At 43.5% G+C, this 27399-nt stretch overlaps 1 protein-coding gene across 1 annotated transcript in view; it reads left to right on the top strand.

Annotated features, from left to right (window-relative positions):
* SEMA4G (semaphorin 4G) overlaps positions 1–27399 on the top strand; it is a 330270-nt gene that overhangs the window by 295508 nt on the left and 7363 nt on the right. Inside the window, exons 14-16 of the mRNA XM_033943303.1 lie at positions 13265–13326; positions 17418–18582; positions 24591–24677. Coding sequence (XP_033799194.1) covers positions 13265–13326; positions 17418–18250 — 895 coding nt within the window. The 3' untranslated portion in view covers positions 18251–18582; positions 24591–24677. The remainder of the gene's footprint in view (positions 1–13264; positions 13327–17417; positions 18583–24590; positions 24678–27399) is intronic.

Here is a 27399-nt window from a genome sequence, read left to right as displayed (position 1 = left end):
TCTGTTTTGCCGAGACGTATCATTTATTTATTTATTAGATTTTTTTTTTTTTTAGGGAGCTCAGAACAGGTTACAAATCAGGTACTCGAGCATTTTCCTTATATGTCCCTGCAGGCTCACAGTCTATTTAATGTACCTGGGGCAGTGGAGGATTAAGTGACTTGCCCAGGGTCACAAGGAGCAATGCGGGGTTTGAACCCACAACCTCAGGGTGTTGAGACTGTAGCTTTAACCCCTCAGCCCAGGACAGGTTCATGGTATTGGGTAGCTCTAGCACCAACCCATCACATCATGCAGACCTTTGCATGCTTTAAAAGCCTGATGTGTTTAACTCATTTTCTATCCTTCTGAGGGAGAAAAAATGACCAAGTATTATGCCTTCAAAGTGGTTTGGATAAGGGCATTGTACTGAATTAAGAGTATTATACTCATGTGCTATTTGACATATTTTGACTAATTCTCGACAGATTTGCTGGGGACAGAGTAATAATATTGTGATACCATGTTTATCTGAGTGAACTGAATTTTTTTCTGTGATGCATCATCCAGGCTCAAGTTAGTGAGACTGTGTGCTTAGACCTGAGCTCTAATCTGCCAGAAATTATGGAGTCACTGTTAAACCATTGGGAGGTGAGGAAGAAAATCTCATCACAGAGGGGTTCGAATAATTTTTAAATTATGGAATTCATTGAAGTATTTTTGTTCTTTGAAATTAAGGGCTTGATATTCAAGGTGATAAGTGATAGGACTGTATGTCTCATCATGGGAAAGTTTGGGTGGAGAGCCCCAGGGGAGATCTAACAGGACTAGGCTTATAAATGGACAACCTGGGTTTAAGGTTAGTTTCATAGTGTGCTTGTACAGTCAGGGCAACTAGACCGGGACCTTGCAACGGGTGTTTGTAGTCTATCAAGGTGGCAAGGGGAACTATAACCCTTTAGGACTTCCTGAACACTGGGAGCAAGCCAAGAATTCCCAGCCAGTGAACAGCAAACTGGAAGAGAGATTTGTACCTCATTTGCATAAAGTGAACTGTGAATATTGTTAACTCTGGATGAAAGAAGGACCCTGTTAGGTCTGGAAGGGGGTAGGAGGGAGGGGGGGTCACCTGTCTGCTCCAGGACCAAAAGACTGTTGATTGGTGGGGAGCAAAGACTCGCAGCAAGTGTACAAGGAGAACTAAATAAAGACCTCCAAGCAGATGACCCTAAAAAAGTTAGATACTGATCTCTCCATTTTGTGAGGAGAGATGATTCTGTGTTAGAGACCAAGGTCAGATGAAAGAGGATCATAGACTGATTTCTGGTCATTAAAGATTCCCTTTTTGCCTTTTGTTTTCACCTCCACTTTCTTTTATTTTATCCTCCCCATTTGCCCATGTGTATCATGTTGCATCTGTATTGTAACTGTGAATTTGTTCCCTTTATTTTATATTTTAAACTTTTTTTTTCTCAAATATTTTTTTTTTTGTTTGTTTGTTTGAAATAATTTTTATTGAGCAGAAAATACTCAGCAACCACAACAATGCAATAGGGAACAGAAAGCATACAGGGCCAAGAAACAGGAAAACAAACGGGAAACCCTCAACCCAAAGGGAGGAGGTACATACCCCACAATACCCCTGTGAGTACAAGCCCAAAAAACAGCGATAGCAGAAATCCCCATCAAGAACAGTAGAAACAGGCGAAGCTGGTCAGTACCTCACAGTAATTTTTCAACAGAAAGAAAAGACAACATCCCCCAAAATCCCATCCATCCAGACAACTCATCCAAACCAACAGCCATACCCCAAGCAACCCCACATACACACAAAACCCACACATACTCCCCCCCCCTCTGTCTACAGAATCAAATTGGCGCTAGCCAGAATCAATCATAAAGAGCCAACCTCCAATAGGTGGCATCCCAAAGAGAACGTTACATCAAATACAAATAACACTAGCAACATAAATTAATTACATACAATAATACACTATTATATTGAAAACATCAAATTAGACAAATTAAACATAAATTTTAAAAAAATGCACAAGTGCTTTGGATAATCTTTTCAGATATAGAGAAGTCAAGTGAGATTACAAAGTGTTTCTACAGAAATCGTCTAGTGGGGCCCATTTCTTATTAAAGTTAGCAATAATGTTATGTTTGAAAGCAATTATTTCTTCAAATTTTCTCATTATACACAAATGATTCCACCATTCATGAAAACTGAGATTAGAATTGTCTTTCCAATTGCAAGCAATGGGGTCCTTTTATCAAGCTGAGCTAGCGGGGTTAGTGCGTCGGACAATTCATCACGCGCTAACCACCGCGGCAAGCAAAAAAACTAACGCTTGGTCAATGGAGGCGTTAGTGACTAGCGCGGCAGGTGGTTTAACGCGTGGTATTCCGTGCGTTAAACCCCTACCGCGCCTTGATAAAAGGACCCCAACGTGATGGATAGTCAGAGCTATCATAGTGTCAAATATTTTAAAGAACTTTGATGGAATTGAGATATCTGGGTTCGTGGAGCGTAAAAATAATGGCCCTATAAGAGATATTTTAAATTTTATAATATTTTGTATTAATTGGAAACCGCTTTGACTATAAAAGCGATATATCAAGACAAATAAACTTGAAACTCAGAAAAAAAACCAAGGCTGTAGAATAGTTGACAGTGAGTTAGATGCCATGTCAAATCTGGGCAGGAGAAGGGAGGTTGAAGGGTGGCGTCAGAGTTGCTGAGAGTTATGCGGGTTTGGCGATTATTTCAGTGCCTGTGCCAGTCTATGCTCCCTCTAAGTAATGGCTGGATGTGTGCACATTTTTTTGTGTGTGTGAGTGACAAGTTCTAAAAACTAACAATTTTTGATCTCAGTGTTAGCAATTCATTTCTGTATATAACGCAAAAAACCATCGCACATGGTAATTCTTTTTTTTTTAATATATATATAGTTTGTTTGAATGTCGGGTCAGTGTTTTTATGAGCGACCTTGTAACAACAGTGTAAAACAGGGGTGTGAAAGTCCCTCCTCGAGGGCCGCAATCCAGTCGGGTTTTCAGGATTTCCCCAATGAATATGCATGAGATCTATTGGCATACAATGAAAGCAGCGCATGCAAATAGAACTCATGCATATTCATTGGGGAAATCCTGAAAACCCGACTGGATTGCGGCCCTTGAGGAGGGACTTTGATACCCCTGGTGTAAAATGTATGAGCAATTGTTGGCATGCTCTGCTTAGAGGGCACATAGGTGCCAGTGCCTGCATAGCTAACTAGGCAAATAGGACCACATAAAAAGCGGTCCTACTTTTGCTCAGTTACCTGTCTGGGCACCAGCGTTGAATGTTGGCCGCTATCTGGATAACTTCTGATAAACAGCCTGAAGTCCTTTGGGCCCCTCTCCCCAACAGATGTTATCCTGTATCTCCCATCCATTAGTAGCTTTACCCTCCCTCCCCCCTGCCTTCCTTTCAAATCCATGGTAGTCTAGGGGGTCATCAGGGTAGGAGCCATCCCTATTTGCTCCTGCCTATCATGGTTCAGAGTAATCTAAGGAAATACTTTTTTTTTACAGAAAGGGTGGTAGATGCATGGAACAGTCTCCCAGAAGAGGTGGTGGAGACAGAGACTGTGTCTGAATTCAAAAGGGCCTGGGATTGGCACATGGGATCTCTTGGAGAGAGAAAGAGATAATGGTTACTGCGGATGGGCCATTTGGCCTTTATCTGCCATCATATTTCTATGTTACTAACGTTCTATGATGTCACAATGTAGGTGTAAAGAGCCTTAGCCAATAGGGAGAGGAGATGCAAATGTTAAGAGCCTTAGCCAATAGGGAGAGGAGGAGATAATGGTTACTGCGGATGGGCAGACTCGATGGGCCATTTGGCCTTTATCTGCCATCATGTTTCTAAAATGGCTGTCACAACCTCTAGTGGCAGCACCAAAGATTCCAGGGTAAGCCTAGCCTGGTCATGTCTTGCCAATTCACGGTGGAAGAACCATGTTGAAAATATCCAGTATGTGACTGTTGACAAATTTGGTAACAGTGGTGATGATGGTGCTGGTCCAACCAGTCACCTGTTACCAAGCCATGTCCCTTGATCCTTTCCCTGCCATCAGTTCTGTTTGATTGCAGCTACTGTTTAGATCTGGAGAGAGATTTGTGGTGGAAGCTCCCTGATTTAGGTGGGTGAAAAGCTTCCCTAGTACAAATGCCTTGGTTTGGGAAGAATGGGTGAGGGGTTGTGCCATAGGGGCTAACTTGGATGGCTTCTACTTGCCTTGGCGGCAGAGGAGGAGGAGGAGGGTAAGGGGGAGAGTGTGATGCAGTGGTTAAAGCTACAACCTCAGAAGCCTGAGGTTCTGGGTTCAAACCTGTGCTGTTCCTTGTGACCCTGGTCAGTCGCTTAATCCCCACATTGCCCCAGGTACATTAGAAAGATTGTGAGCCCACCACGACAGGTGGGGGAAAAAGGCTTGAGTCCCTGAATAAAGTCATTCTGAGCTCCCTTGGGAGAACAGTATGGAAAACTGAATAAATAAATAAAGGATGTGCTTTATTGGCTCGGGGAGAAATCCCAATTTAGATTTGACTGTTAGAAGACAAATCTTGCTAGACTACCTCAAGGGCTCCTTAGTTCACAAATCTGTAATTGTATAATAGTAATAACAATGCTCCTTTTTGCAGTATCCCATTTGGAAACTTTCACAGTATCCAGTGCCAGTATTATAGTATCCTCCCACCACCCTGTAGCATCTGCATGAATAGAATTAAAGGATTAATTATGAAGTACCTAGGAGCTAGCTCAGGGCTGCCCAAGTCCGGTCCTTGAGATCTACTGGCAGGGCCAGGTTTTCAGGATATCCACAATGAACATGCATGAGAGAGATTTGCATACCAAGAAGGCAGTGCAGGCAAATCTCTCTCATGAGTATTCATTGTGGGTATTCTGAAAACCTGGCCTGTCAGTAGATCTCGAGGACCGGACTTGGGCAGCCTTGAGCTAGATTAGTAAAAGATTATATCCAAATTGTTGTTTTTATTAATAATAGGGCTTGTCTGTTTGCAAGGTGTTGATGGGTATCACTGCTGAGAAGGCGAATGGGGCAGTGACGCTCATGTGCATTTCTTGCGTTGGTTGCAGCCTTGAAGTTGAGTGGCTTTAAGCAAAATGGCCACTTGGGGGAGGAATAGCTCTGCAGAGATGAAGGAGGGGGGGGGCTGGACAGAAGGGAGGAGAAAGGAAAGTAGAGTGGTTTATAACCGCCCATCTTGTCCCCCATCTAATATCTGTACTTTGGCCCCTCGGCTGTATAATGAGCTGTATTGGAGAAAAGCATTAGCGTCTTATCTGTGCTACTGGAATGCTCTGATGTGTGCTTATCAGGTGTGTCCATGTAGAATGCTTCAAGAGATAAACCAGAAAGATAACTCTCACCGAGCATGAACTTTTAAATATGTAGCATTCCCTAAGATATAGAAAAATAGAATATGACGGCAGAAAAGGGCTGTAGCCCATCAAGTCTGCCCACGCTAATAACCCACCCCCAGACTTCATCCGGCTAGAGATCCCACATACATATCCCATTTCTTTTTGAAATCGAGCACGCTGCTGGCGTTAATCACCTGCAATGGAAGTTCATTCCAATGATCGACTACCCTTTCGGTGAAGAAATACTTCCTGGCGTCGCCATGAAATTGCCCACCTTTGATTTTCAGCGGATGACCTCTTGTGGTTGAAGGTCCTTTAAGAAAGAAGATATCGTCTTCCACCTCGATGCGGCCCGTGATATATTTAAAAGTCTCAATCATGTCCCCCCTCTCTCTACATTCCTCGAGCGAGTATAGTTGCAGTTTATTCAGTCTTTCCTCATATGGGAGGTTCTTGAGTCCCGAGACCATCCTGGTGATTCTCCGCACATCTTTTTGATAATGAGGTCTCCAGAATTGAACACAATATTCAAGATGAGGTCTCACCATGGATCTGTACAGGGGCATTATGACTTCGGGCCTCCTGCTGACGAAACCTCTACGGATGCATCCCACCATTTGTCTAGCCTTGGATGCAGCTTTCTCCACCTGCTTGGCAGTTTTCATGTTTTCACTAATGATTACTCCCAAATCATGTTCTGCCCTAGTCCTAGCTAAGGTCTCACCATTCAGAGTGTAAGTTCTGCACGGGTTTTTGCTGCCAAGGTGCATGACCTTACATTTTTTGGCATTAAAGCCTAGCTGCCAAGTCGAGGACCAATGTTCCAATAAGAGCAGGTCCTGTTCCATACTGTCGGGCAAGGTGCTGTTATCTACTATGTTGCATAATTTGGCGGCGTCGGCAAATAGTGTTATTTTACCTTGCAGTCCTTGAGTCAGGTCTCTTATGTATATGTTGAAAAGGATCGGTCCCAAGACCGATCCCTGTGGCACTCCACTGGTCACCTCCGATGTATTGGAGGGGGTACCGTTAACCACTACCCTCTGGATTCTATCGCTTAACCAGTCATTGACCCATGTCGTCAATATCACTCCCAATCCCATCGAAGTCATCTTGCTCAACAATCTGCGGTGCGGGACGCTATCAAAAGCTTTGCTGAAATCCAAGTACACGACGTCTAGAGACTTCCCCATATCCAGTTTCCTTGTAACCCAGTCAAAGAAGCTGATCAAATTGGATTGACAGAACCTTCCCTTTGTGAATCCATGCTGCTGGGGATCCTGTAGATTCTCCTCAGTCAGGATCATATCTAATTCGTGTTTAATAAGTCTTTCCATGAGTTTGCTCACTATTGAGGTGAGACTGACCGGTCTGTAATTCGCAGCGTCCGTTCTGCAACCTTTTTTGTGCAATGGAATGACGTTAGCTGTTTTCCAGTCCATGGGGACTTTTCCGGTACTTAGGGAAAGATTGAACAGCACGGATAGCGGTTCCGCCAGGACATCACACAACTCCCTAAGAATCCTGGGGTGTAGATTGTACGGTCCCATGGCTTTGTTCACCTTGAGTTTTGATAGTTCGCCATGGACGCTGCTGGGTGTAAACTTGAAATTTTGAAACGGGTCTTCCGAGGTTTGCCTTGCCTGCAGTTGTGGACCGGTCCCCGGCGCCTCACAAGTAAAGACTGAGCAAAAATATTCATTTAGTAGTTTGGCTTTATCAGAATCCGTTTCTGCATAGGTCCCGTCTGTTTTCCTGAGACGTACTATCCCATCTGTGTTTCGTTTCCTGTCGCTAATGTATCTGAAGAAGGATTTATCCCCTTTTTTAATGTTTTTCGCTAGTTTTTCTTCTGTTTGAGTCTTGGCCTCTCTGACTGCCGCTTTAACTGCTTTAGACCTGGTCAGATAGTCTTCTTTTGACACCCTGTTTCCAGTATGCTTGTAGGAAATAAAAGCTTTTTTTCTTTTCCTTGACAAGATCCGAGATCTCTGCAGAGAACCACTGGGGCTTGTTCTTCCTCCGTCGTTTGCTTACTGTTTTTGTATAGCGGTTTGTTGCCTCATGCAAGGTGCCTTTCAGGATTGACCACATAGCCTCTACATTATTGGTTTCAGCTTGGTTTTGTAGCGCCTGATGGACGAAGTCTCCCATGCGTTTAAAGTCAGTGCCACCCGTCCCGGTGAGGAATCCCTCCGTCCCCACGAGGAATACCCTCCGTCCCCGCCCGTCCCCGTGAGGAATCCCCTCCGTCCCCGCCCGTCCCTATAAACTTCTGAAATAGTTATTTCATTTAATTATGCTACTGAATTAAAGGCTCTGGTAGAAACCCATTTACAAATAAGCAAAAATAATTTATTAATTTGGAAATATTAATTGGGAAGAATACATACTTTGTAAACGGGTTTCTACCAGAGCCTCTTTTGTTTATAAATTTTTATCAACACAACTAATATACTACTTTATCCTGAAGCAAAAAAAAAAAAAAATAAATAGAATTCTTTTCCTACCTTTGTTGCCTGGTTTCTGCTTTCCTCATGTTCTCATTCAGTTCCTTCCATCCACTGTCTCTCTTCCTTCTGCGTCTTCCATTTGCTCTGTTACTGTGCCTCTCCCTTTCTCCCCCCTTCCAAATTGGTCTGGCACCCATCTTCTTCCCTCCGCTCCCCCCATAGTCTGGCATCTCTGTCTTCTTCCCTGCCAGCGTCTTGTCTTCACTCTCTCTTCCCCATTTCCTTTCAGCGTCCTTCTCCCCCCTTTGTCTTCCCCATGTCCTTTCAGTGTCCTTCTCCCCCCTCTGTCTTCCCCATGTCCTTTCAGTGTCCTTCTCCCCCTCTGTCTTCCCCATGTCCTTTCAACGTCCTTCTCCACCCCTTTGTCTTCCCCATGTGTTTTCAGCGTCCTTCTCCCCCCCGTCTTCCCCATGTCCTGTCAGCGTCCTTCTCCCCCTTCTGTCTTCCACAAATGCTTTCAGTGTCTTCCCCCCCTCCCCGTCTTCCCCCCCCCCGTCTTCCCCATGGCCTTTCAGCGTCCTTCTCCACCCCTTTGTCTTCCCCAGTGCTTTCAGCTTCCTTCTCCCCCCTCCTTCTCTCCCGCCCCGGGAGCAGCACAGCCGGCCAGACCCCCTTACTTTTGTGGCGCTTTCCCGACCGACCGACCGACAACAGCCCCGGTCTGACAAACCTCCCTGCCCTTAACCGCGAATCTAAATTTCCTTCTTACAGCTGCTGTAAGAAGGTAGTTTAGATTCGCGGTTAAGGGCAGGGAGGTTTGTCGGACCAGGGCTGTTGTCGGTCGGTCGCGAAAGCGCTACAAAAGTAAGGGGACCTGGCCGGCTGTGCTGCACCCGGGGCGGGGCGGACCGCCCCCCTCCCTTGGTAGCCACTCGAGCCGCGAGGCTACTCCTCCTTACCTACCCTGCCTACAGCACAGAGCCGAACGGAAGACTTCCTGATGTCAACACTGACGTCGGAGGGAGGGAGGGTTTTGTTTAAGCTCTCCCTCCCCTCCGACATCAGCGCTGACGTCGGGAAGACTTCCGTTCGGATCTGTGCTGCAAGCAGAGCAGGTAGGGAGAAAAGCCGCGCGACTTAGTACATCCAGCCCCGCAGGAACCCCGCGACCCTCGGAGGCGTCCCCACGGGATCCCCGCGACCCTAGGGGGCGTCCCCATGGGATTCCCGCGACCCTAGGGGGCGTCCCCACGGGATCCCCGTGACCCGAAGGGGGAACACGCGGGATGCCCACGGGTCCCGCGGGATTCCCGTCGTCCCCGTTCCCGTGCAGCTCTCTAGCGCGGTGGTTAAAGCGACAGCCTCAGCACCCTAAGGTTGTGGGTTCAAACCCACGCTGCTCCTTGTGACCCTGGGCAAGTCACGTAATTCCCCCATTGCCCCAGGTACATTAGATAGATTGTGACAGACAGGGAAAAATGCTTGAGTACCTGAATAAATGAATGTAAACCATTCTGAGCTCAGTATAGAAAATTGAATGAATTAATAAATACATTTTAAACAGGCATAGAGGAGTGTAAGCTGTGTGGATCCGAAGGTACAACTCTGACTGCCTTGTTAGGATGAACCCTACATGCTTTTTTTCTGCCTGTGTATTGGCAAGCAAGAATAACGTAAACGATGGCAGAAAAGAAAGGCAGGCACAATATATTTCTCCAGTTAACCTACTGGATGAATGCATACAGGGTTTTATTACAGAAAGATAGATTCAAACATGTACAGCAATAGTAAATTTGAACATTAGGGATGCTTATTCCATCAGATTCTTATAGGAAAGATTAGCGTTTTATAATTGGCCTGTGCACCGCTCTCCACCCCCAAGATAATCTTGAAAAATAAAAATTGTCAGTTTGGAAAAAGATATCTGGATAGTAGTGCTGCCCGATTCACGATTCGAATCGGTTCACCGATTCACTTCGGGTGAATCGATTCGAATCGATTAAAAAAGAATTTGGCTTCCTGATTCGGACCCTCGCCCCCTAAAGCAGGAGCGACAGCGCTGCTCTTGCTGGCCGGCCGCTGCCGCACCTGCTTTAGAGGGTCAGTCGGGAAGTGCTGCTGTGCTGCTGTCTGGCTTCCCCCCCTCCCCCCCTGGCGTCCGGTTCCCCCCAGCATCCGGTTTCCCACCCTGGCGTCCGGCTTCCCCCTGGCCTCCCCTGGTTTACCTTCTAGTTGCAGCTGCACAGAAGATTGCGGTTATAGCGTCTTTGCAAACTGCTTTTAGCTGTTTCCTCTGCTGCGGTCCCGCCCCTCCTCTGTCATCAGAGGCAGGATCGCGGCGGAGAAAATGGCTAAAAGCAGTTTGCAAAGACGCTATAACCGTGATCTTCTGTGCAGGCTGCAACTAGAAGGTAAACGGTGCGGGGAGGCCAGGGGGAACACGGAGGCCTTCCCGGGGTTGGGGGGTGCGCAGTCCTTCAGAGTGGGGGATGGGACAGGCCTTGGGGGGAGCAGGCCTTCAAGGAGGGGGAGCAGGCCTTCAAGGAGGGGGACAGGCCTTTAAGGGGGGGACAAGCCTTCAAGGGGGAGACCGACCTTCAAAGGGGGGACAGGCCAGGGATGGTGGCATAGGCCTTCAGGGGGGACAGACCTTTAAGGGGGAGACAGGCCTTTAAGGGGGAGACAGGCCTTCAAGGGGGGGGCAGGCGTTCAGGGATGGGGGGACAGACCTTCAGGGGAGGGGGAGCACTGGTGTAGAAGTACATAGAGGGAGAGAGGGAAGGGGGGGTTCAAAGAGACGTGCATATGCTGGACTTTGGGGGGGAAGAAATAATGGGTCTAAAAATAGAGGAGAGGAAGAGAGATGATGGGCAATGGGATTTATGGAGGGAAGGAACAGAAAGGGAGAAAAGGACACAAGGAATGGTGTGGAGGGGGGATAGAGATATTGGATAGGGGAGTAGTTGGGAAAAGAAAGGGAGAGATGGTGGACCCTGGGGTGGTGGGGCAAGAGGGAGAGATGCTGGATGAAAGGTTAGTTAAGAAAAGGTGGATCTGTGGATGGAGACGAAAAAAAAAAAAGAAAGATGCCAGACCTCCGGGGGAGGGAAGGGAAACCGAAGGGGAGGACAGAGATGGCAGATGGATGGTTAGCACGGAGAAAGTAGGAGACCCTGGCAAGCAAGTTATCAGAAGACAACCAGAGCCTGAGACCAACAAAATTTGAATAATGACCAGACAACAAAAGGTAGAAAAACTAATTATATTTTCCATTTTGTGATTACAATATGTCAGATTTGAAACTTGTATCCTGCCAGAGCTGGTGTTAGACCGCAAACGTGAGCTAAGATTTAAGAGAGAGAGGAAAAGTCTTTTTTGTTTGTTTATTTTGTTTACACCACAGTGCCAATGTGGGTAGGAGAGACTATAAAAGGGGTGAAGAGGCTATAAAATAAACCCACCAGGATGTTTGAGAAAAACACCCAATTGGGCAGGAAAATTGAATCGGATCGAAAAACCAATTCAATAGGCCGAATTGATTCGAAATTTTTTTTCCTTAATCGGGCAGCACTACTGGATAGACATAGAAAAATTTGTTCCCCCCCCCCAATCATCAAACAGAACCAGCTTAGTGGCATTTAATTCTTCCAAACCAAGAGACAGCCGTGTTCTTCCATCTGCCTAAATCTTAATTTACTCTTAACAATTCACTATAATTCTTCTGGTATAACATAACATTAGTGATTTTTATTCCGCCATTACCTTGCGATTCAAGGCAGATTACACAAGAGGTTATCTGGACAATTCCAGGACAGTTACAAAGTAGAGCAGGTATAGTAGTGCCAAATTATTCAGTATCATTTCTCCTAAATATCAAAATTTATTATCAACCTTAAAACCATGGCATAAGATTAGACTTTCCAGTGTTAAACGAGAAAGCAGAGATCAGCCCAGATTTACCAGTCCATTTTCAGACAAACTATATAAGAAATTTTCCATTTTCTTTGCGGTTTCATATTTTTTTTTTTAAATGAAATGAACCCCCCCAAATTTCAGGGGGAGGGGTATGTTTCTCATGTTAGCAGTGCACAGCATTTACAGCACTTAAAACCCAAAAATGAATATTTTTTTTTTAAACGAATCAAATGGCAAGACCTAGAAATGAGATGGGGAAACATTGTTGCCTGCACACACCTATTAGTTTCACAAAGGAAAGAAGGGAAGAAGTTGGGTCAGTCATATATATCTCATGTTCCTGTTGAGGCTCCTTCCTTTCAGCTACATAAGAGACCCTCATCTCTTTTAATCTTTATTTTGATAGATGTTTCCCTCTGATTTCTTGAGACCTGCTAGAGCAGTGGTTCTCAACCCTGTCTTGAGAGACCCCCCAGCCAGTCGGGTTTTCAAGATATCCCTAATGAATATGCATGAGAGAGATTTTGCATATAATGGAAGTGACAGGTATGCAAATCTCTCTCATGCATATTCATTAGGTATATCTTGATATCCTGGGGGCCCCCAGGACAGGGTTGAGAACCACTGTACTAGAGCAATGTCTGTCAAACTTTTTTAGCTCTGGTACACTAAACTGAGCAAATGTTTTTTCACAGCACATTATAATTGAAAGTATAAAATTGAAAACCAACAAAACATTAAATTTGAGAGTTATTTATTTAAAGTTCTTTAAGCTACTGTATATATGGGTAATTGTAACAATGATGAAACTAAAGTAGATAGAATAGAATTGCTAATCAATGAGATGGATGTGCTTGTTCTTAAGTGCAAATGAACTCAAAATGCATCTCGATAGTCAACAAGCAAACACGCATTTCATCATCTACCATCTACAGTCATTTTCTTTTGGGGTTTTTAAAAAATTTAGTTTCTGTCAGAGCTGAAAGCCCAAGTTCGCAAAGATAAGGCAATCCAAACTGTAACAACGCCTTGATTGCTTTGTTGCTCAAATTAGGATAATTACTGCATAAAAAATAAAATTACTTACTATTAGTTTTCAAGGACCAAGCACGTAAAAACAAAACATGATTCTTGTCTGGGCGGTGGTATCCTTACGCACACAGACGCTCATAATATTGACAGACTCTTGCGTATGTGATGCACATGTCATCTATTATATTGTGTATTTACGAAGGGAATTTTTAAAATTAAAGTAAAATTCTGGAATCTCTTGGCGCACAGTTTGATACTTGAATGTTTGGATCATAGCTCCCCCTTCTTGTATAGAGTACAGCTTTATCTCTTTCCATTTTTTGATGTAGGACTTGCAGAGTAGCCGTGTACCATATTGACCCTCCCATGAACCATCCTGCCTTTTCAATATCCTTTTGTGTTGACCATGGCTTTACACCAAGGCGGCTGTTTTTATTTCTTCTAGGTTGCAGATGACACAGGACATGCAGAACGGCAATGAAGGGTGCTTGGATGTTGCTGCAGAAGGTAAATGCGTTTTTTGGTGGTTGTTGGGTTTGGGTTTTTTTTTTTAAATATCCACGAAGGCTCTCCTGCAGAAAATGAAACGGTCTTGTAAAGGCAGCAGACGACAGCGGTGTTGTGTAGCGCATCTCCCAGTAAAATATATATAGGTATAGGTAAAATTGATATAGGTATGAACAATGATCTTCTCCAATTGGTTGGCCATGTTTTTTTCCTTCCAAATCTGTTGAGATAGTTGAGTGAGAGCCATTCAATTCAATTGGAATAATGTCGATACCAGGTGCATGTTTTTCGATAAAGCTTTAATTGCTACTATGACTTCTTTTAAAATATTTGGTTCTTTTTCAGCGTCACTTTCCAGTTCAATACACAGCCTAAAGACCCTGTAGCTCTCCAGCTCCTACTTCTGCTGGACATGGGGGGGTGACGCTGAAGGATCATACCGGACTAGCACAAAACCAATTTCTTTCTTAGATCTATAATTCATCAAGTCACTAGGATTCTAACACGAGTCGATGGCTCTTAACAATGACATTCTTATTTTGCTGCCCTGGTCCCAACTCTTTGAGCTACGTGCGATGTTATGAGTATTCTACCATCTGGTTTAAAGAACCAGGCAGGACAACAGAAGTTGTGGTATGAGGCATCACTGCTTTCTTCTCCTACTGCCAAACAATCAGTGTAGGGCAGGGCAAAATGCATGGTGTATGGTCATTTCATCACAGACACTTAATCGCCAAGAATCACTGCGTCACTTCATCACTGAGGGCCTCTCATCATGCAAATGTACCAGCTAAATGTATTCAAATGATACGGGTGGGGAACTTGCGGCAAATGGGCAACGTGCCAACACACATCCATGCCTACTGTTTTGCACCTAAATCTGAGCCTTGCTAAAATTTCTTGCACATAAAATTTTTGAGAGGCTCACATTTAAGCACAGATTAGTGCCTTAATCTGCCATTTCATCATAAGATGCCTCATCACTGCAGAAATTTCATAATGTTGACACTTCATCACGTATCAAGCTAAATGCATTCAGATTATATGCATGGAACACTTCCAGCAAATGGGGGAGGGGGCGGGATCATGCAGGTAATTACAACTGACATGTTAGTCTTATACAGTATCTGTAACCTCGCCCTCTTCCACATTTATTTATCGTGGTGGGCTTTTTTATTTTTGTTTTGAAATAGTTTTATTGACTGTAATCCGTCTAGATAAATTTTGATGGATGGTATATCAAAGAAATAATAAACTTGAAACTTTAGCGCAGGCCCAAAGGAAACCGGAACTGCTGTCAAACATTGGGGCCTGTTCTTTGGAACCTAAATAGGAAGGAACCTCACTAAGAATATACTGGTGTATTTTGCTAGGGCATTGTGCTGTGTGACGATATATAAATTAATCAAGTGCAATAGATTTTATGCAGCTGAATCTGAAAATGTCACCAGCATGCACCTGCTGTTCTGCCTGTGAGCATATTCCAGATGACCTTCAACTTAATTGGAAAAGCAAACATTAAATTATTTGTTAATGGTCTCTAGAACAACAGAAGCAGCATACCAGTTCTAACGAGAATAATCAAGATGGAATTAGTGTATTTTATAATCCTTTAGGTCAGGGGTGGGCAACCTTTATACACAGAGGGCTGCACGAATTGTCTACTTCTAGATGGCCACATCATTGCGTAATGTCAGAAACGGAAATTCACAGATCTCCAAAGAACTTATGAAATAAGTAAAAATGTAACTACTAATGATAAAGCCAAACCACTGGAGTGGCAATTTTGAAAATATTAGTAAAATACAGTATTTAAAAATCACCAAAACTCTGGTTAATGATATTTTCTGTGAATATTTAACATAAGAACATAAGAATTGCCATACTGGGACAGACCGAAGGTCCATTAAACCCAATATCCTGTTTTCAACAGTGACCAACCCAGGTCCCAAGTACCAGGCAGAAAATAAAAGAATAGGAACATTCCAAAGCTGAGATTGTGATGTCATAATACCTTATTCCACCAATGCCTAAGAGCCAATCTCATCAGCGATGTCACAATGGCTTGATTATCCTATACTTGGCTCACATAAGAACATAAGAGCTGCCATACTGGGACAAACCAAAGGTCCATCAAGCCCAATATCCTGTTTTCAACAGTGGTCATCCCAAGTCCCAAGTACTTAGCTAGATCCCCATGGTCTCAGGGGCTACATAAAATTCAATGGTGGGTCGCAAGTTGCATATCCCTTGTTTAGATGCTGTTCCAAGAAGGGGATCACAAACAGATCGGAGAAGGTTATCATGCCGCTGTACTGGGCCATGGTACACCCCCCACCTAGAATACTTCGACAGCACTGGTCACCGTACATGAAGAAGGACATACATAGTACTACTCCAAAGGGTCAGTGAGAGATTAGAGAAACTGGGCCTCTTCTCCCTTGAAAAGAGGAGACTGAGAGGGGACATGATCGAAACATTCAAGATAATGAAGGGAATAGACTTAGTAGATAAAGACAGGTTGTTCACCCTTTCTAAGGTAGAGAGAATGAGAGGGCACTCTCTAAAGTTAAAAAGGGGATAGATTCCGTACAAACGTAAGGAAGTTCTTCCTTCTTCACCCAGAAAGTGGTAGAAATCTGGAACGCTCTTCCGGAGTCTGTTATAGGGAAAAGCACTCTCCAGGGATTCAAGAAAAGGTTAGATAAGTTCCTGCTGAACCAGAGCGTACGCAGGTAAGGCTAGACTCAGTTAGGGCACTGGTCTTTGACCTAAGGGCCGCCGCAGGAGCAGACTGACGGGCACGATGGACCAATTCTTATGTTCTATCTGTTTAGTTAACACTGCAAGTGTTCTAATTCTGCTATATTTGAGGCGTACATGGAAGCAGTGAATCCATATGGTCTTAACCAACTCTCTATTTTATGAATCTGCAGCAACCACAGTGCCTAAAACTACGAAATCCCCTCTCAACTTCTCCCTCCCTCCACATTAACTCTGTAACTAGCGTAAATTCAAAGTGGTGTACTAAACACGGAAGTATCCTATGACCATAAACTCAAAATGGTGTGCCAAATAGGAGAATACCCTGTTTTCATACTTATGTAAATATATTTGTAACAATTTATATGAAAATTAAATCTGTATAGCTACTGATTTTCTCTTCCCAAACCTCGTTGCCTCTCCTACTCCTACTTCTTACTAGATCCGGCTACTCCTCAACGTCTTACCTCCCCTAATTTACTATATTATCTGTATTCATTCCACTACTGTACCACCCGAGCTTGTATTTATAAACCCTACTGTGTCTTGTCTCAACCAGACTCCCTGTGTATGCATAATTTGTAAACCGTTCTGAGCTCTTCTGAAAGGACAAGTTATAAAACCAAATAAATAAATAAATTAGATTTTAGTAGATGTAAGACTTGTAGGATTTAGTTTGGTGATAATTGTGTTCAGTTGTCAAAGTTGATATATCATTAATGTTAAATTTTATTTCCATGGCTAATTTCATCTACTGCAGAGCAGTGGCGTGCCCACTTTGGACTCAGGCCCACTCATATGATGTGGCTGGCAGGGATTCCCAACAACTCTCCCTCCCGTGTAGCTTTTAAATAGCAGGTCTTTGTCAACAGTGATTGATACACACTTCTCACACCAGCCCCACAGCCTTCCCTCTAATGCACTTCCTGTTTCCACATAGGCAGGAGTACATCAGAGAGAAAGCTGAGGGGCCAGAGAGAGCTGTATGTAACACTTGCTCGCTGCGGATGAAGATCTGATATTTAAAAGGTAGGTGTAGGTTTGAGAAACTAAATGGCCTACAGGTGGGTGGGAGAGGGAGAAACTGAATTGCCTATGGGGTGGGGGTGGGGCAGGGCTCTTCTGCCTACTCACTTTGGCCCCAGGCCCACCCAAAATTGGATATCTGACTGTCTACACCCCTGTTCCAGCATCACAAAAATGCAGGGATACTACTTTGTAACATACAATAAATGAGTTTATACAACACAGTATGTGCATGCACATATGGGCTGTCAAGCATTAAATTAATGTTTCTTGGGGTATTTTTTGTTTTTTTTATTTTGCAGCTCCTGTACAGAAGAACCGGACTGTTCTAAAGGGAGATGATGTTCTCCTGCAATGCGACCTGAGCTCTAACCTAGCCAAAGCTCAATGGGTGGTAAATGGTACCGAATCCCTGCCAGACGTTGAATCGCGCTTTCGAGTGGGTATTGATGGGCTTCTGATCACAGACACTCTTCCAGAGCACAGTGGAGAGTACAGCTGCTATGCTGAAGAGAATGGCTTGCAGTCCTTGCTGGCAGTGTACACCCTCAGCGTCCTCATGGAGCTGCCAAAGGAGAAAGTGGATTTGGAACCCACCATGGTGATAGTACAGCTGCCAACTGCAGCGAGCCAGACATCCTCCGACATGGAGTTTGTTTATATTTCCATCATTACCATTCTGGGCGGCCTGTGTTTTGTCCTACTGGTTGTCTTGCTCTACGTCTCCTGCCTGCAGAAGAGGAAGGGAACGTACATGGTGGGCAACTCCCAGGCCACAAACGTTGAGCTCCAGACCGTTTCGAGCAACTTTAAAGACAAGTCGGATCGCGGCTTGAACAGCCACCCAGACGGCTGTCTGCAGATCATACCTGGAGAGGCGACTCCGGCTTCCCCCACCAAAAATACCCCACCCCCTCCACCCCCACCGCCTCCTCTCCCGTCCGAGTTCACCAATGGGATCGCCACCTTGCCCAACATGTTAAGGAAAATGAATGGCAATAGTTACATGCTGCTTGGTCAAAACGAGGAGTCCACCTCTCCGCTGTACAACTCCTTCACGGAGGAGCTGAGCAAGTTCCTGGAGAAGAGGAAACGCACACAGCTGGTGGAAAAATTAGATGAAAGTTCTGTTTAAAGAGAAAACATTGCAGTCATTCATAACTACCTCATTAAAAAAAACTATGTACATTTACTATATATATATATATATATATATATATACGTGTGTATATATAAATGTCTATAAACGATTGCTGAAAATTTTATTTAAAATTTAAATATCTATACAATAAAACAAAAATAATAGAAAGGGAGCACTTTGTATCCCAGTTATATAAAGCTGAACTCTGCACTAGAAGCTGAAAATTAAACAAGCCAATTGGATCAGGACTGGGCTGGTCGAATCCCATAGTTGAAAGGATCTATTTCTTCCCCTTCCCAGATCTCTTTCCACCTAAATAGGAAAAGGTAAGTTCTGTTTTTGAAAGGTACAAAGTTATTTTGGCTTAAATGGTTTTCATTTCTCTAAGGCAGTGGTTCTTAACCTGGGGTTCGACCGAACCCCAGGGGTTCGGTGAGTCAGTCTCGCGGGTTCGGCGGAGGTCAAAACACACCTCCGACTCATATAGCGCTTCGGTCACGTTCAATCATCTATCAGTTATTCAGTAATTTTGATCAAGACTGATCGTGTACTCGGTTTCTTGATCTATCAATCAACAGCAGAAGTCACACTGATTTGCAGTAAATTTCATTATTATGTTATTATTATTCGAAATATAGGAGAACTCTTTTGTTTTCAAAATTGATATTATTTTTTCCCTCACTGTATACCTACCCTGTTTCCCCGATGGTAAGACACTGTCTTATTTTTTTTGGAAGGCCAAAATATGCTCTAGGGCTTATTTTCGGGGGGATGCCTTATTTACCCATGAAGAAGACTACAGTACACAGTTATTGTTGAAAAAAAAACAGAATTTTATTACCTGTATATGGCGTGTCTCACTTTTGGATGTTCTGGCCGTGAACAAACTCCTGCAGTCTCCGTTAGGGAGGGATGAGGGAAGCTGCCGAGGGAGGGATGAGGGAAGCTGCCTGTGTTTCCTTGCGCGGAGTCACGTGTGCGCGCTGCAGTCCTGTCACTTCCTCCTCTTCACTTCATGACGAGGCGCGGCACGCAGCCATGGAGGCAAATACGGTAGACGGAGGGACCACACGGAGTCACCCACCGTACCACCCGATTCGGGTAAGCGCAGGTATCGGTGGGTGGCTTATTTGCGGGGGGTGCCTTATTTTACGTTTTTTTCTAAAAAGGGGGGCTGTCTTATTTGATGGCCCTGCTTTATCATCGGGGAAACACGGTATGTTTTGAATTTGTAAAAATCATATTTTATTTTTCCAATAAAGACGGGTTCGGTGAACACGCATATGAAACTGGTGGGGTTCAGTACCTCCAACAAGGTTAAGAACCACTGTTTAAGGCAATAAATATTTCTAGCTCCCAGAGGATTTTGTGGGTGGCAAGGAAAAGAAAAGCATGTAAATGTTAATTTACTTACATCAAGAAAAAAAAAAAAATGCCGGGATCATGGATGAACTAGAACCAGCTCCCAAATGTTTTATGCAAAAGTCTTCACACTCTTTTACATTTTTTAAGATTGAAAAGTATGACCATAACAATTTAAAAATGTACTAAAGTAGGAATTCCACCAATTTACAAAACAGCTGGAAAAAAAATCTTAAGTCTACATTAATCATTATTTATGGACTTTGCCTCCCGGAACTTGTGCAAACCATTTTTTAAACCCAGCTTCATGAATGGCAGTTACTACATCTTACAGCCGTGTTCAACTGGTTGATTGCACGCTCAGCAAAAAAGTATTTTCTCCGATTGTTTAAAATGTGCACATTCAGCAAAAGATTTCAATGTATGTGAGGGAATTCCATAAACAGCACTCATAATTTGGCGCCAAAAAAGTATTTCCATGTAATTTCAAGTATCCCCTAGTCTTTGTAATCTCTGACGGAGTGAAAAATCAATCCACTTGTACCTGTTCTACCTCTCAGCATTTTGTAGACTTCAATCATAACTCTCCTCAGCCTTCTCTTTTCAAAGCTGAAAAGCCCTAACCTTTTTAGTCTTTCCTCATACGAGAGGAGTTCCATCCCCTTTATCATCTTGGTTGCTCTTCTTTGAACCCTTTCTAGCGCCACTATATCTTTCCTGAGATAAGGAGACCAGAATTGAACGCAATACTCCAAATGAGGTCGCACCATGGAGCGATACAGGGGCATTATAACATTTTTAGTCTTTTTAATCATCCCTTTTTTTAAAATTCCCTTTTTTAAAAATTGTCTACGATGACACCCAGATCCTTTTCTTGGGCGCTAACCCCCAAGGTGGACCCTAGCATCTGGTAACTGTGATTCAGGTTATTATTCCCAATGTGCATCACTTTGCATTTGTCCACATTAAATTTCATCTGCCATTTGGACACCCAGTCTTCCAATTTCCAAAGGTCTGCCTGCAATTTTTCACAATCTGCATGCGTTTTAACAACTTTGAACAGTTTAATGTCATCTGCAAATTTAATCACCTCACTCGTCCCAATTTCTAGATCATTTATAAATAAGTTAAATAGCACCGGTCCCAGTGCCACTCCACTGTTTACTTTCCTCCATTGAGAAAAATGACCATTTAACCCTACCCTCTGTTTTCTATCTGATAACCAATTCCTAATCCAGGGTTTTTTCCCCCACTTTGCTGCCATATATGCTCGAATATAAACCGAGATTTTGGGGCCTAAAAAAGGCCCAAAAATGAGGGGTTTCAGTTTATATTAGAGCTAACCCCATCCTGCACCTACCAGGGGCCTCCAGTTCTGCCCTGGTAGTCCAGAGGTGTGGGGAGCTAGAGCTGCAACTAATCTGCCCCTCTCCTCCCGGTCCCCCTGCAGGGTCTACCTTAGGTCCCTGGTGGTCCAGTGGTGAGGCTGGGCAGGAGCGATCCCTTTATGCTCCTGCCAAGCAGTCTCCATAGTGAAAAAATGATTGCTACATGATTTTGCGAGACTTTAATTTCCTTCAGAGTCTCTCATGAGGGACTTTTTAAATGCCTTTTGTTAGAGTTACCATTTGCCTGGGTTTCCCTGAACATGTCCTCTTTTTAGATGACTATCCAGGTGGTTTTTTAAAATTAGGGGAATTTGTGTATATTTGTCCAGATTTAAAAAAAGCAAAAAACAAGCAGCCCGCAAGCCCACCTACTTTGAGCTCAGCATAATCCAACCTCCCCCCCTCCCCCACCGAAGTCTGGCTTATGCTTCTCTTTCTTTCCTCCTGGCACTTCCTACCTCCCTTCTCCCCAGGTCTTGCCTTCCAAGCCTCGGATTTGTTGCCTGAAGCATCAGTGATTGAAACGGCCACTGCTGGCCAGCTCCTGAACTCTTCTCTCTGCTGAGTCCCACTTGCTGTGATGCAATTTCCTGTTACCATGCAGGCAGGATGTGGCAGAAGAGTTCAGGAGCTGGCAGCAGGTGTTTCAATGACTGACACTGCCAGCAACGTGTCTCTGAGGAGTGGAAGACTGCTGGGGGGAAGGGAGGGGGGAGGACTAGTGGGAAATACTGGACCAACAGGGTAAGATGCTGCTTGGAGGGGGAAGAAGGAAGGAAACAGAGCTGATAGGGATATCAGAGTGGAGAGTTCAGATGACAGGGGGGGAGAAAGATTGATGCTGGGAAGGGGTCAACAGAGAAACAAAGAAAGATGCTGGATCTGGTATAGATGAAAAAGAGGGAGCTGCTGAGAGAAGGGATAGCGAAGCACAGGGGTGATGGGAACAAAGTGCAAATGTTGAAGGGTGAGGAAAGAGAAATGCTAGACAAGGAGGAGAGATGGAGAGGAGAGAAATGCCAGAGCATTGTAGGTGGGGGGGGGGGGAGATGAAGGAGAAGGGAAAGAGACAGAGATGCCAGACCATGGGGTAGAGTGGGAAGGAGAGATGGAAGGGAAGGAGACTCAAATACTAGACCTGGGGAGAGGAGAAAGATGCCAAACCATTTTGAGAGGTGGGGGTTAGGGAAGAAAGGAGAGAGAGAGATGGAAGGGAATGAGACAGATGCCAGACCATGGGATGGGGAAGGAAAGGAGAGCATTGGTTGGAGGGGGGACAGAGAAAGGAGAGAGAAAAATGAAGGGTGAAGCTAGAATGAATCATGTAAAAAAGAGAGGGGGAGAACAGGCTGGATGGAAGAGACATAAAAGGAGGGGAGAGGGCATACAGTGGATGGAAGGGGCAGAGAAAGAGGTCAGATGCTTGAAGGAAGAGAATGAAGATTAGGAAAGCAGAGACCAGAGATGGCAAATGCCACTGCAATCGTGATCTATTAGTATGTGAATATGGCTCAGATTGTGGGAGACTGGGGGTGGGGCCAGGGTAGGATTGGGGGCCAGGGCCATGTGTCCTCTTTTTTTTTTTTTTTGTCTTCACAAATATGGTAACCCTACCTTTTGAAAACTAAGATGTGCTCCTATCAACCAATTCAACTTTATCCACATTTATTTAAGCCCTCAAAAAAAATGTAACAGACTGTTCAAACAAGACTTTCATTTGATTAAATCCATGACTAATCAATTCAGTATTTTTTTCTAAATTTGGTCTGGAGTGTTTACTATCTAGTCCAAGTGATTTGCTACCTTTTAGCTTCTCAATCTGCTCCTCCATATCCTCATCACCTCTTGCCTAGAGTGCTTCTCACTGGCCTTCTCTCTCTAAACTATCTCTCTCCCCTTCAATCTGTTCAGAACTCTGCTGCACGTCTCATATTCTTCCAGTGTCGCTATGTCCATATTACCCCTCTCCTCAAGTCACTTCATTGGCTCCCTATTCATTTCCACATACAGTTCAAAATCCTCTTAATGACTTACAAGTGTATTTGCTCTGTAGCTCCTCAGTATCTCTCATCTCTCCCCCCCCACCCAGGCAAAGCTCATCGGGTAAGTTTCTCTTATCTGTACCCTTCTCCTCTGCAGCCAGCTCAACTCTGTCCCTTCTACTTTGCTGCATCGTATGTCTGGAACAAACTGCCTGATTCAGTACGTCAAGCTCCATCTCTGACAGTATTCAAATCCAGACTCAAAGCACTTCTTTGAAGCTGCTTTCAGTTCCATATTCCAACCCACCTGCTAAACACCAATACCTGTTGTATCATTCTCTCTTCCCCCACCTGAGCATCTCTGTGTATTAATGCACCACCTTGTCCAGCTTGTCCGTCTTGACTAGATTGTAAGCTCTTTTGAGCAGGGAATGTCTCTTCTATGTTTTGATGTACAGCGCAGCATGTGTCTAGTAGCGCTATAGAAATAATTAGTAGTAGTGGTAAGTAAAACCCGAATGTTCCAATCCATCCTCCTTTTTCTGGAGTCATATGTTAACCCTAGAGATACTGAATGGAAGAGACCTGCTCTCAGTTCTCAGTGAACAGAGGATCTAGAATCAGAAAATAATAGTAAATATTGAAGAACTAAGGCCGGTACTGCACGGTATGTTCTGTATATGGCCATTTGGTGGAGGATGGGCTGGGAAGGGCTTCAATGGCTGGGAGGGTGTGGATGGGCTGGAGTGAGCTTTGACGGAGACTTCAGCAGTTGGAACCTAAGAACAGTACCAGGCAGAGCTTTGGATTCTTGCCCAGAAATAGCTAAGAAGAAAAAAAAATAAATAAATAGAATCAGGTTGGGCAGACTGGATGGACCATTTGGGTCTTTATCTGCTGTCATCTACTATGTTATGTAACATATTGGAACTGAAGGTACTTGAACGCAATAGTTCCTATCAGGAATAATGCTCCTATTGTAAAGTCCCGGGTGTGCAATCAGTTTGTGGGAACCCGGGAGATACACCAGTGTTTACAACGTGGATTCCCTACCTGATCACATATACATGTACACTAAACTCCAGAAGATGTACTGCTGATGCCTGCAAGAGATTTCTAAGGAAGAATAGTTAAGGCTCCACTGTTTAATACTTTAAAGTATATGTTCCCATAAAATTAAATATCATGCATTGGCATCTGATGACTTCCTTTTCAGTTTGAGACATCACTCTAAAGCAGTGGTCTCAAACTCAAACCCTTTCCAGGGCCACATTTTGGATTTGTAGGTACTTGGAAGGCCTCAGAAAAATTAGTTAAAGTCTTATTAAAGAAATGACAATTTTGCATGAGGTAAAACTCTTTATAGTTTATAAATCTTTCCTTTTGGTTAAGTCTTAATAATAATATTGTCATTTATAGCTAAAGAGACATTTGATCAAGAAACTGTTTTATTTTACTTTTGTGATTATGATAAACATACCGAGGGCCTCAAAATAGTACCTGGCGGGCCGCATGTGGCCCCCGGGCCGCGAGTTTGAGACCTCTGCTCTAAAGTATTTCTTCTTTTTGGCATGTTATTAAAATATGGACTCTCCTTTGCAGGTCTGGGCAGTGCCATTCTGCAGTCATGCTGATTACATGAAATGATGGCGATGGTGATTTGCCTGTTCTTCGGCCATGTGACATGAGGTATGCAGCCGACATCTCAAAATGGTGGTGGTGGGGAAGGGGTGTCAAAGAAAGGAAGGCTCTTGAGAATAGAAGAGAGATGCTTTTGAAATGGGGCATGGGATGGGGGAAAAACTAACAGTGCCAGTTAGTCTATGTCATTCCTCTTATTCAGCAAAACAAAGAAAAATCCAATGGGTCTGCAGTAAAAGGCGAATACCAAAAACAAGGAAAAGACTGCAGATCGGAATGTACGAGGTGCAGGAATCTTTATTAAAAATCTATATAATATTGTAATCCATAAAAATGGATCTCATATACATGGAAAACGGACCCAACACGATCCTTGTTTCGGAGGAACACTCCTTCCTCAAGGGTCCGGGATATCCGATGTATCACATGCGGAGAACGTTATAAAATAAAATCATCAAAATTTTTGAATCGGAGGCAAGAAATTTTTCTGAGCAAACGCACAGATTCTCCTTTTGAGCAAACACAGAATCACCCTGTGCGTTTGCTCAGAAGGAGAATTTCTTGCCTCCAATTCAAAAATTGTGATGATTTTATTTTATAACGTTCTCCACATGTGATACATCAGATATCCCGGACCCCTGAGGAAGGAGTGTTTCTCCGAAACAAGGATCGTGTTGGGTCTGTTTTCCATGTATATGAGAGCCATTTTTATGGATTACAATTTTGTATACATTCCTCTGATTCAGGCCATCCCAGTGGCTCTGATTCAGCATTTCGGGGGGCGATGCCCCCACCCCAAAATATTTCTCTCCCCCTCATCCCTGTCCGGAATCCGGCACCTCTTCCTTAAACACGCCCACTGGAAGGGAATGATTCAGAGCAGCTATTTCATCATAGTGCTGACCACATTATACCACTTCATACTCATTTGGTGCCACTGGATATACATATTTAAGTTATCCTCAACCCATAAGTCTGCTTTTTTTATTTCTGTTCCCAGACCTATCTTTTGGGTTAGCTTTCCCATCCATTACTTAATTTATGGAAGATCCTACTCCAAGGCAACTATTTGACTATTTTATTTTCATTTTTGAATGTTTAATTTTAGTTTTTAATCTTTTTACTTATTATAATGGTGGTCTTTTTCTATACATTTTTGTAAACTGCATTGATATTATAGCGAAGTTCAGTCTATAAATCCTAATAAACATAAACACCTAGGGCTCCTTTTGCAAAGCCATTCTAGCGGTTTTATCACACACACTGCGTTAAGGCCCTAGCCCGGCTTTGTAAAAGGAGCCCCTAGTGTTCAATATGACCATTGCAGTTCCTGAAAATTGATCCCTTTATGGGTTTTTAATCTTAATTTTATGCTATATTTAACATATAATGCTACCCCTCTAACAATTCTATCCACCCTTTCATTTTGATATAATTTGTACCCTGGTATAACGATGTCCCTTGGTTATTCTTATTTTTTTTTAGACTTCTGGCATTTGTATGAAAACAATTGAAAGTACAGGATGGGGGGTTGGTATTGCATGTGCGAAACTGAGCATGTGCAGCGGGGGTAGGCCAGTGTGATGCCCACACTTGGATAGTGCTGCAGGCAGAAGCAAGTGGGAGTTCTTGCTGCTGGAGGCTCCCCACCAGCCATAAAAAGGGTGTGAGAATTTTGGGTGGGTCTGAGCCTAAAGTGGGTGGGCCCAGACCCACCCATGGCTACGCCACTATAGTTGCCCGCTTCGCTTGGCAAAATGCCTATGCTGTACCTATGCGCTGTTCTTTTTAATGCCTCCCATGCATTTGCACGCCAAAGAACAAGTGCACATTTGATAGCATAGTGCTTGGTGCTCTCGCACGTAACTGCCATTTATTAGAATCAATCACACTCATAAGTGCTGCTGTTCTATAAATAAGCATACATTACTGGCATCTAACTTTAGGCGCATCTTACAAAATTGCCCTTGTAAATAAAACAGATATTACATTACATTACATTGATGTCTTCTATCCTGCCAATTCCTTTCAGTTCTAGGCAGTTTACAACAAGAGTTGGCCTGGGCATTCTCCTTTTTTTTTTTTTTTATTAATTCTTTATTCATTTTCAAAAATACATTAAGTGTTAAATATATTCATTCATATTAACAATAAATACATCACTTACAAACAATCATTGATATATTTCATAAATTCTTATCCCATCCCCTTTCCCATCCCTCCCTCCCTCCCATATATTCCATTATCATATAAAACATATAATAATAAACTTCCCCCCCCTCCCTATACCTTAAGTTGATAAATATAAGGGAAACATTCAAATTAATCTTTACAATACTTTGTCAATGGTTTCCACACATCCTGAAACTTCTTAAAATATCCCCTTTGTAATGCAATAAACCTTTCCATTTTATAGATATGGCATAAAGAATTCCACCAGAAGTTGTAATTTAATCTCCTCCAATCCTTCCAATTATATGTAATTTGCTGAATGCCAACACCGGCCTGGGCATTCTCATGGAGAATACATGGTTAACAGATGTAGCATGCGTCGGGATCTGTGGAGGGTCAATCAGGTTTCGTTAGGTCATGTCACAAATTTCTTGAATAGAAAAGTCTTAAGTTCTTTCCTGAATGTTTTGTAGTTGGGTGCCATCGTCAGCAGACTGGAGAGGTGGCAGTCTAGTTTCGCTGCTCTGGTAGCTAATAGTCCGTCGTATGTTTTTATGCTTTGTATGCCTTTGATTGGGGGGGTGGGTAAAGTGTGCAT

Source organism: Geotrypetes seraphini, chromosome 4, assembly GCF_902459505.1.
Source record: "Geotrypetes seraphini chromosome 4, aGeoSer1.1, whole genome shotgun sequence".
Lineage (NCBI taxonomy): Eukaryota > Metazoa > Chordata > Amphibia > Gymnophiona > Dermophiidae > Geotrypetes > Geotrypetes seraphini.
Note: the sequence above shows the minus strand (reverse complement) of the source record. Positions and strands in the feature narration are given on the sequence as shown.